We start from the raw sequence: 11,950 nt of genomic DNA, 5'->3' as shown, positions 1-11,950 counted from the left end.
TGTGAGGGGAGAGCGAACCCCCGGCGAGCTCACGGCCCCGAGGCGGGGAGGAGAGGCGGACAATGGCCCGGGCCTCGCGGGCCGCCCTGCGGGCTAAACCCAGTTCTCCTCCTGCACCTGCTTGGGAGCCGTGAGACGTGGGAGGGTAGGGGTGGGGGTGGCGTTCGAGGATAAAGTCCTCGAGCGGCCCCCCAGGAATAACCCGAAGCGGAGGAGGCAGAGCGTAGGATGGGGGAGGACCACGTGGGGTAGCGGGGGTGGGCTGCCTCAGTTTCCGTGTCCCGGAAGGGGGGCTGTGGGAAGAGAGGTAGAACCCACTGGGCTGCCTCAGTTTCCGCATTCAGAAAGGGAGCTATAACTCCAAGGCGAGGTTGAGGAGAAATAGGAGCTAGATCAGGTTGGACTGCCTCAGTTTCCACAAGCGGAGCTGTAACTGCACAGCTTGGGGCCGGTGACGTAGACAAGTTTGGCAGGCATAAAGGTCCACGGGTGGTTTGTACGCAGGTTTTCTTGCTTTTTTGATCTCTCCCCCCTTTTTTTAAGACTTCAAACCCGCCCCCCCCCCCCACGCCTAAACGCTTCTCACCCCAGTCGTGAAGCTGCCCTTTGACCAGCCTCTTCCCAGGTGATCAAATTTTAAAAGGAATCTCGGAGCTGGTGGAAAAGGCTGTAGGAACAAATGAGTTCTCGACCTAAGAGCTCTCCTTTGTGGGAGCAGGAACCAAGGCAGTTCCACTCTCCCACAGGCTTCTCCGGGATCGACCCCCTAAAGGGCCCCAGACCCTTACTTACATGATGTATTCGAGCAGGACCTTCTTTGTTGAGACAGCTCTCTAGAAGGCAATGTATATGGCTGTGTGTGCTTAACTTTTTTGGGAGGGGGAAAGTAGCAAATAGACTTTTACTTAATGACCATGGTGGCTGGTTTCAAATCATTCCATGGATACTCACATAGTGCTGCTAATTGTGCAGAGTTACAAAATGACCACCATATTCCATTACAGAACAACACACATTTTGCATTTGTTCTGGAGTTCTTTGTTTTAGAAATATTACTGTAATTCATAGAGAGAAGGCCTTTGGACTATAATCATCTTTAATCATTATAATGATTAGATATTAGATATTTTGAATATGCAGCATTGATAGATTATCTGCAAATTTTTTATCTGCAAATTTTAAAATGACAATATTGTTTAATATCTTTTGCAGCTATGGCACTTAAAGGGCAGGAAGACTATGTCTATCTTTTCAAAGATCCCTCTCATCCTTTGGATTTCTTGGAAGCATTCAGAACATTCTACCTAGATGGCTTATTTACTGATATTACACTTCAGTGTCCTTCAGGCGGTATCTTCCATTGTCATAAGGCTGTTTTAGCTGCTTGTAGCAATTATTTTAAGGCAATGTTCACAGCTGACATGAAAGAAAAGTTTAAAAATAAAATAAAACTCCCTGGGATCCACCATGAAGTTTTAGAAGGTCTTATAAATTATGCATACACTTCACAAATCAGAATAACCCAAAGAAATGTTCAAAGCCTCCTCGAAGCAGCAGACTTACTGCAATTTTTTCCTGTAAAGAAAGCTTGTGAGCAATTTTTAGTAAGGCACCTTGATGTTGATAATTGCATAGGAATGCATTCCTTTGCAGAATTTCATGTATGTCCAGAATTAGAAAAGGAATCCAGAAGGATGCTTTTATCAAGGTTCAAGGAAGTATGGCAACAAGAAGAATTTCTTGAAATCAGCAGTGAAAAATTATTCTTCATTTTATCCAGAAAGAATCTAAGTGTTTGGAAAGAAGAAACTGTCATAGAACCAGTTATTAAATGGACAGCACATGATGTGGAAAAGCGAATTGAAGGCATTTATGATTTACTAAGTTATATAGAAATAGATATAGATCAAATGTATTTAAAGACTGCTTTGAGTCTTCAGAGGAGACACCTGCTAACTGAAAACAAGTTAAGAGCTTTAATATATAATGCTCTAAGTCCCATGCATAAGGAAGTTTCCCAGAGGTCCACAGCTACTATGTATGTAATTGGCGGCTATTATTGGCATCCTTTATCAGAGGTTCACATTTGGGATCCTTTAATAAATGTTTGGATTCAGGGAGCAGAAATACCAGATTACACCAGAGAAAGCTATGGTGTTACGAGTTTGGGACCCAACATTTATGTTACAGGTGGTTACAGGACAGATAACATAGAAGCCCTTGACACTGTCTGGATCTATAATAGTGAAACTGATGAATGGACTGAAGGTTCCCCTATGCTTAATGCAAGATACTATCACTGTGCAGTTACCTTAAGTGGTTGTGTCTATGCCTTGGGGGGTTACAGAAAAGGAGCTCCAGCAGAAGAAGCAGAGTTCTATGATCCTTTAAAAAAGAAATGGATTCCTATTGCAAATATGATTAAAGGTATGTACAGATTTTACATATTAAACATTCTGTGGCCTTTCAAGCTTGGGCCAACCTCCCTGTTCTTATAGGGAAAGTGCAAAACCCGAGATACTATGTTTATCCTGTTGTGGAGTTTAGCATCACTATTACCCAGGAATAACAATGGAATACACAAATAATGTAGCACAGAATGCCTCGAATAAAATTTTGTGGAATAGCATAGCACAATTTGATGCCATATATGTATTATCTAATTTTTTAAATATTTGAGATATATGATGTAGAAAGCAAGTACCATCTTATGATTTTTTTGAACCAGAAAGCCATTACTGACACTTTTTAAGCCAAACTTTGCCTCCTAATAATTTTTAAGTCAGTATCAAAATTAGGACAAAATTAGAAATATAGTTTTATTTTATTTTTAACATCTATTTTAACTTTTTTTTGCTGTTGAATAACTTTTGCTTTAAACTTTTCCTCACTTTATTACTATGTCAGATCAGTTTCCTTTCAATCAAAAATTGAGTCTTTTTTCTTTATAAATGTATTATGACTTTTTCCTCCATCCTTCCTCATGATTATTATATATCTTTTCCATCAAGAGATAGGCTAGTTATTTGGACTCCTATAGAGCCTAACAAACATTTTAACAGTAGAACTCTCATTTTTGTTTTGGCAATGTCTTATTTATCATAATCACTGTAAAGTCTTGGAACAAAAGCTGTGTCCTATACAATGCCTGGTATGTTGTTGGTATTCAGTTTTAGGAGTGGGGGAGGGATAGATAAATACTTCTCTGGTATATCAGGGAAGTTTAATAACACCCTTTTTACTTTTCTTTCCTTTTTCAAATAAAAAATTATATTTATTTTTAAAATTGGTACTATGATAATTCACCAGAACAGCTTTAAAATTGTATAGTCTATAATATAGACACATGTGTTTTCTAATTTGCATTATTTCATCCCAAATGCTTTCTTGTTATTTCTTAGAGCTAAAAAGGGTGTGGAATTCTGTCCAGTTGTAGCCCATTACAGTGTGCTTCTAAGAGGCTTGATTTGTGTCTGGAAATTTCTCTTCATTATGAAAGATCAGGTTGATACAACTCTTTTGATAATCTTTTGTTTATAAAACAGAATAACAGGGGCAGCTGGGTGGCTCAGTAGATTGAGAGCCAGACCTAGAGACAGGAGGTCCTGGGTTCAAATCTGGCCTCAGATACTTCCTAGCTGTGTGACCCTGGGCAAATCACTTAACTGTTGCCAAGCCCTTACCACTCTTCTGAACTGGAGCCAATACATAGTATTGACTCCAAGATGGAAGGTAAGGGTTTAAAAAAACAAAACAAAACAGAATTCCCCCTCCTATTCAGAAATTAACACATTCTCAAAATATATTACTCTAACATGGCCTAGGAGTGCAGTTATATTTTATAATAAGGAAAAAAAGTAAGTTATAGCAAGAAGAAGAGACAGGCTAAAATTCATGTCCTTTTTGAGCACCCTACAGGCTTTAGTTATTTCTTCCCAAAATGCAGGGAAGTCTGAAATGTCATTTTTGGAAGATATTAGAAATCTGGAGCATTTTTCTACTTATGTATGTTTCTTGGGCATGAAATTCTTTCAAAATATGATTTTATAATTTGGCATATATAAAAAGAATAATAAAGTAACAAAGCATAAAATAAAATGCTGAAATAATATGTAGATATTGTGTAGGGATTTCCTGCCTTTCCAGAGCTTCTCCACAGCTAACTGATAACCTTCATTCCTTTTATCTGAGCTAAAATTGAAATACTTGTATAGTTAACACTTTACCTCTACCCAGCCCTAAGGGTTTCATATACTATATTTTCTAATTCTTACTTTGCTGTGACGTAGATGAAAAATTGTCTTTGCTTTTTTAAATTCCCTAATTCTCATGTGTACTATTAAGAGTTTTTTTGTTTTTGTTTTTTTTCTTCTGGGTAGTATATATGTCAAGAAGAGGAACCAAGAAATGTATCCTTAGCTGTTCAAGGAGCAAATGACTAAAACATTTCTTCTTCACGAAGGTCCTGCTTGTAGGTCCTCTTTTATTTCAGAGTAGTAATTAATTAGTAAATTAAAGCAATATGCTCACTAATTATTTAACTAAACTTATTTTTATTTCCCTAAGCCATCTTTTCCGCTTCTTGATTTCCCTACTTTCATTATGGAACCATCATACCGATGCCATTCAAACCTGAAACCTGAGCGTTATCTTTAGGATAACCTTATCTCTCCCTTTCAACATCCAAATCTTCATTTCTAATTCTAATTCCAAAATATCTTTTTAATAAAAGTAGTAATTCATATTAACCCAGTATTTTAAGGGTTATAGATTGCTTTTCTCCCAGTAAGTCAGAGATGAAGGGATTTTACAAGTATTATCCCTATTTTACAAATGCAAAAACTGAGTTTCAGTTAAATCACTTGGCTATGAGCACATAGCCATAAGTAGTAGTGATCGTGTTTTTCCTTTTCATTGTTATTACCATTGTCACAATTTAAGTCTTCATTACCTTGATTTTTGTCTCTGATCTCTAGCTAATTCAATCCATCTTGGATATTAATAATAATAATAATAATAGCTAACATAGTGCTTACTATGTGCCAAGCCTAATGCTATGTACTTTACAGTTATTATCTCATTTGATCCTCACAAGAACCCTTGGAGGCATGTGTTGTTATTTGTCCATTTTATAGATGAGGAAACTGAGGCCAACAGGTTCAATGACTTGTCAAGTGTCACAGAGCTAGAAGGTGTCTGAGGTCAGTTAGGCCTGGCACTTTCTACTGTACCACAGAGCTGCCCATCATCAGATACATTTTTCTAAAATAGAACATTTAATGTGTCACCTCATTGCGGGGAAAAGTTTCAGTGGTTCCCCAACAAAGAAAATTCAAAATCTCAAGTTCTTTAAATCTGGCTCCAATCTACCTTTTCACCCATTTTTTCTCATTCTTCCCTATAATCCATCTAGACAGTATGTCCATTTCACCACTCTATTTCACCCATTTTTTTTTCATTCCCAAAATAAAATACATGAGATTACTAAGGAAACCAGTTGTTTTAAAATACATTTATCAAAAATGTTTTTTTAAAGTTCATGGATTTGAGATTAAGAATGTCATCTATTCTACCTGAAAATGAATTCTCAGGGAAGCAGATAGGTGTCTCATTGGATTGAGAGCCAGGCCTGGAGACGGGAGGTCCTGGGTTCAAATATGACCTCATATACTTCCTAGCTGTGTGTCCCTGGGCTAGTCACTTAACCTCCAGTGCCTAGCCCTTACCACTCTTCTGCCCTAGAACCAATACATAGTATTGATTCTAAAACAAAAGTGAAGGGTTTAAAAAAAAAAGAAAGTTAATTCTCCTTCCTTTGAATTTTTAGGAGTATTCACTTTTTAACCTAATTGATGACAGTTATTACAATTGCTATGCCATTTGTCTTATCCTACCCCTTAGTAGGTTGTAAGTTTCTAGAAGACAGCGATTATTATCTCTTATTTGTCATTGTAGCCTCACTAGCATTTAACCTTGTGTCTTCAATATATAGTAGGTGTTGGATCAATTTAATGAATGGGTGGTCAGATATGAAAATATTATTTTAATCAACATACAGGTGTGGGAAATGCTACTGCCTGTGTCTTACGGGAAATCATCTATGTCATTGGAGGCCACTGTGGTTACAGGGGAAGCTGCACTTATGATAAAGTCCAGAGTTACAATTCAGACATCAATGAATGGAGTCTAGTCACCTCTAGTCCACATCCAGGTAAATAGATACAATTGCCTAACTTGTGCTTTCCTCCATAAAATCTGATGGTATAATAATGGATTAGTATCATAATAGCTTAAGACTTATGTAAGAATAAAAAGTGTTCTATGGTACCATGCACGTTAAAAAAAACATACAAACTAGATTTATGATTTCATTGGTACAGAGCCTTCCTCCACTAAGGCAGATTGGTATCTGCTGCTCTACAATGCAAAGTCTTAGAGAGTTGCCTGAGGCACCTAGAGTTAAGATGACTTACCTATAGTCAGCTAGTATGTATTAGAGGTAAGACTTGAACCAGATCTTCTTAACTCTAAGGTAGGCTCACTATTACTTCCCAGTGTTGCCTCAGATACCTTGCTTTACACCTTTTAGGTATTTAACAAATTAATTGAATCAATTGATTTCAGTTGAATTCAAGGGATCAGACTATTCTTAAAATTAGAATCTAATTACTTGAACAAATACTCTTATATTTTTTATTGGATGGTTGTTCTGTCATGTTTGAATCTTAGTGACTCCACGTGGACTTTTATATCCATGAACTTTAAAGATGATAGAGTAGTTTGTCATTTCCTTCTCCAGTAGATGAAGGCAAATGGAAATTAAATTACTTGCTTAGGGCACACAGCTAGTGTTAGGGTCCAAATGGATCGCCACCCAAGGAGCACATGGAGACAATGCAATCCAAGCAAAGGGAAGTTTTTATTTCTAGTGCGCGCTAGGGGAGCTCAGCAAAAGAGTTGGGGGGTGGGGTATAGTCAAAGTAAAGATTATATATGTTTGGGGTGGCAGGAAACTCAGGGGGTGGTGGGAAAGGTGGCGGGAATTGGCAGACTCAGGGGCGCCCCGTAGTTCTTGAAGTAGCCTTTGTAGTTAGTGGTTTTTGGCTGTCTCCCCAAGCATGTAGGGTCTTTATGCTACATTTGGGAACCTAATAACACCCTATTGTTAGTGACCATGGATTTCTCTAAAACATCCTGACCTGTTAGTAACTTTAGGTTTCTCGGAGCCATCCTGATCTGGGAGTCCCTAGCTTGTGTTTGCTTGTGGTTGCTTAATTTCTGTGTCATAACTTTGGGGTTTCTACGCTAGTAAGTGTCTAAGGCTAGAGTTGAACCCAGGTCTTTCTGACTCCAGGCCCAGCTCTCTGTCCACTAAACTGCCTATCTGTTTTTTAGGCAAACAGGTTAAGTGACTCACTCAAGGTCACATAGCTAGTACATGTCTGAGGCCAGACAGATTTGAACTCCAGGATCAGCACCAGCATTCTCTACACTGAGCCATCTCCTTTTAAGTGGCTTATACGACCACAAATATACACATTCCATTTCACTGTGACTAAAATATACCTACCTGGTGGTTTTACTTTTTCTTTGTTTTTTTTTTTTTGTTCTTAGATGTTTTGTTTTTTTTGGGGTTGCTGTTATCTTTATTAAATCTATGCTTCTAAAACTATGATTTTTATTGGCGCATTCAAAAGAAACAGCTTATATAAACTTTTTTGTTTAAGCTTAAGCTTGACAGCTGTCTCTAGTAACAAATTAGAAATGAGTGTGACATGTCCAGCTTTGGACCTGGAGTCAGGAAGATTCTTATTAGCTGTGTAACCTGGGGGGAAGTCCTTTAAGCTCAATTACCTCATCTGTAATAGATGATGCCTAGAGAACATACAGAATGTATGTATGTGTGTGTGACTCATGGAAAAGGAACATCAATCTATCAAGTGTTTACTATGTGCTGGTGGTGATGTGGAGGACACAATTGTACTCATAATAATAACAACACATTTTTAAAAAGATCAAGCTTGACGTCATTATTTCTTTTTGAGAATGTATGTGGTTTAATAAACTACATACCTGATTTGTTAAAGACATTTAGTGGTTCAGTGAATATTTAGTAGGTATTACTGCACTATTGCATAGGTTATTAGATATTTTATAAACATAAAGGACATATTCTCTGTAAGGAATGGTCTGCTCTCCAAGCTTACTTTTGTCCTTTAGCTGGTGCCTTTGTGAGTATTTCAGGAGAAATTATGAACTATAGATTGATGACAATTACATATTTAATTTTTCTATCATAGAAGAGCCTTATCACTTAGCATTTGCTTTTAGCTATTTCTCAACAACAGGTTTCTTGATGGGCCACTAGAAAATAGTCATTGAAATTCACAAACTTATACCTATTGGTATTAGAGATTAACATTTTTCTGTTGATCTGCTTATAAATTATGTTCAGGTGCCATTATTTGTGACTTTATTTTCTGGGGGGAAAAAGTTTTTATTAGGTTCCTCTTGCCTCCTCATATTATAGAAAATACACACTGGGCAGAGTAAACTCTACTTTGGGCTGTTGTACATATAGTTAATTAGAAAATTTTACTTTCTTCTCCATTGTTTTGAATCAGAAAATATAATAACCAGTATTATCCTCATCTACCCAAATATTAATAATGGCTACAGATGTTAATATAGAAAAAGAAAATTATTATGAAAATATTACTACTAGACATTTTGCCTCTGAAGAAATAATAACTTACATTGATATTGTCCTTGACCAGGTACATCATCTTGGCAGCCAACTGGTACCGTAGATAGAATGCTTGACTATAAGTCAGGAAGGCCTGAGTTCAAATTTAGCTCTATATCAAATTATCAAAGGTCATTTGGGGACCCCAGCTACCCATTTGCCAGGCAGCACTGGCAACATACAATTTCAAGAACAGTGATAAAATGGAAGCAAAAGGGGTGCTACTAAGTCAGGAGTTAGGTTTAGCCTAATCCCTTAACCTTCCCAAGGAGGTATAACACACTCATCTCTGCTGCTTTTAACCACCATTCCTGTGGGGCCTGTGTGACACAATCAATACCTTACACCTCACCCTCCAAATCAACTCTTCTAATCTTGGAAATTCAGCTTCAAAATAAAAACAAGACTAATTAAAAGAATAACACTCGATATAACAATGAAATAAAAAATTGTAGTTTAAAAAAAAAGAATATATATAACTCATTTATTCTTATTTTCATCCCTTATCCATTTGTTATTGTTTTTATATATTTATATATTTTATATATTATATAAAATTATATGTAATTTTATATGTTATTTTATACACTTAGTCTTGCTTTTTTCACTATGAATTATTTAATGTTTTTTCATATTGTATATCTCATAGTTGTAACATTTAATAACACCATATTCAATTATACTATATCATAATCTTTTCTGCTATTTAACAACCATTTGACAAGCTATATAATTTTAGGTAAGTCCCAATCTTTCTGGGCTTGAACCTTCTTGCCTCTAAAATTAGGGTATTGTGATGTTAACTTTCAATTCTAAAATTCTCTGATTTCTATGAAGATCTTATTTCAAAGAAAATTTAGCACTGGCAAACATTTTTGTGATGTCACCTTTCTTTGTTTCATGAATTCTTGTATCATTTTGTCCTACTTGTAGAACACTTAGCACATATTGCCTTAGTTTGGGGTACTTTTGCATATGTGTCTCTTAATTATAAATCATTGAAGAATGGGAGAGCTTTTTATTCATCTTTATATCCTTTATAGTGCCTATAAAACACTGCTTTTTAATTAATATGTACTTAGAGAAGTGTTTGTTGAATGTGTGAAGGAAAAGTTCTTTTTTCATCAAGGTCTGTCACTTCTTCTCTGTAGGGAACTCCCTTCCCCAATAGGAATCTACAGCTTATAGTCTTAGATGTGAAAAGATTGTGACTTGCTCATATTCACATAGTTACTAGGTTGTCCAAGGTAGGATCTTTTAACCAGGTCTATCTTATTCCCAGGCCAGCCCTTCATACACAATGCCATACCCTCACTCTATCATAATTTATATATTCTAAATGTTTAATTTCCCATGAAAATGTCCAGTTTATAAATAAAAAACATAAGCCAGTTAAAATGGATTTTGTTTGCTTTCCTTCTGTTATTACTTTATTTTGCCTTTAGTTTTTAAAACTCAAAGAAATCCATGGGCAAGACAGAGTTAACTTCATTTCCTTGTTGGTAAAATGAGGATTGATCCTCCAAATTGCTTCTCAGCCCTATGATTATTATTGTCATCCAAATGACCCTATGATCCTTACTATCACATAGATGGGGTACTGCTGCTGCTATGCTAACTTTAAAGTTAATAAATTAAGGTTGGAAATTATCTACAGAAGTTATCTAGCCCACATGTCTGTCTGCCTCATGAAAAGGCAATGCCTCTACTAAAAATAAGTATTAAGTCAAAATGTGACTACTAGGAAATTCAGTGAAGAAGGTTCTACATAAATAGGTTTTAGTGGACCTTAGAAACAACTTTTGGAGGGGTGAAATGGAGGTGGAAGCCCATATCGCTACTTTGAAGAGATATAAACTAGTCTGATATGTATGCCAATTTTAAAATGTGTGTGCTGTCATTCACTAATCTACTATAGCACTATGAATTGTGCCTATCATTTTAAAATTATTTTTCTTTTTTTCTTTCAAAGAATATGGATTATGTTCAATTCCATTAGAAAATAAGCTATATCTTGTTGGTGGACAAACCACAATCGCAGAATGCTATGACCCTGAACAAAATGAATGGACAGAGATAGCTCCTATGATGGAAAGGAGAATGGAGTGTGGTGCTGTCATCATGAATGGATGTATCTATGTAACTGGTGGATATTCCTACTCAAAAGGAACATATCTTCAGAGCATTGAGAAATATGATCCTGAACTTAATAAATGGGAAATAGTGGGTAATCTTCCTAGTGCCATGCGTTCACATGGATGTGTTTCTGTGTACAATGTATGAAAACCACTAAATACTGAAAAAAAAATTTACACCTAACAATGTACCGGTAGATAAAAGATCTTATTTAGTATTGAAGAAATATTGTTTGGACCCTAGAGTTCTTCACTACACCCTGTACTTTGCAAAAGTAACGTATTATCTTTAATATTTACTTGAACAACTATGTAATAATTGGTAGAAGATTAAAGACATTTGTTGTCATGCATCTCCTTATAGCATTGACAACAGTAAGATGTCAGAACCATACTGTGAAATTGATAATCAGTTTCTGCTCTTAGTATCATGGGCAGTGCACAGTAAAGTACAATCTAACAGAAGATTGAAGTGGATAGAGGAAATCTTTTCTACCTCTACAAATTTTTCAATATTTTTTGAAACTTTTTTCAGTTCAAAGTACTGTGGGATGTAACTTAAAACTAGACACAATCATCTTGTCTAGTTTTCTTTTTCTCATGCAGTTTGTATAGTCTTTTCAAGTGACTTGTTAGTTATTATTTTATATTTACTGAGTATTAACAATGTTATATAAAACACAGACACTGCCTAAAAATTTACAACCTACTTCTGAAAGGATGGCAAAACTGAAAAATGAGAAAAGAGTAAAATTGCTCAATAGGCTTTATATTAAGTATCAATAGTTATTAATGAATTTGAACTTTATGCAAAAAGGTTATGGTTAAGGTTTCTATGGTTTATGCATGTGAAAAAATACCCATTATCACCCCCGAGTAGAAGTATTTACCTTTATATAGAATGTACTTTAGAGATGAAGGGAACCCAAGTGTTTTAACCCAACCAATTAATTTTTTTCTTTCAGACTGATAATGAAAAAGACTTTTTAGGTTATTTGTTTAAAATTTAAACAGTAAAATAAAAGAGACTTAAAACACTAATTATTTTCTGTTTTTGGAAATAAATAAC

The 11,950-nt window shown here is 35.9% G+C and overlaps 1 protein-coding gene across 1 annotated transcript; it reads left to right on the top strand.

Moving 5' to 3' along the window:
- The first annotated feature begins 1,214 nt into the window (after positions 1-1,214).
- On the top strand, positions 1,215-11,102 carry KLHL23 (kelch like family member 23). The gene is made up of 3 exons (XM_044666516.1): positions 1,215-2,427; positions 6,059-6,211; positions 10,719-11,102. The coding sequence occupies exons 1-3, from the start codon at positions 1,215-1,217 to the stop codon at positions 11,027-11,029; spliced, it is 1,677 nt and encodes a 558-aa protein (XP_044522451.1). The 3' UTR covers positions 11,030-11,102.
- Positions 11,103-11,950: the final 848 nt, after the last annotated feature.

This window comes from Gracilinanus agilis, chromosome 3 (genome assembly GCF_016433145.1).
Source record: "Gracilinanus agilis isolate LMUSP501 chromosome 3, AgileGrace, whole genome shotgun sequence".
In the NCBI taxonomy this organism is placed as follows: Eukaryota; Metazoa; Chordata; class Mammalia; order Didelphimorphia; family Didelphidae; genus Gracilinanus; species Gracilinanus agilis.
Note: the sequence above shows the minus strand (reverse complement) of the source record. Positions and strands in the feature narration are given on the sequence as shown.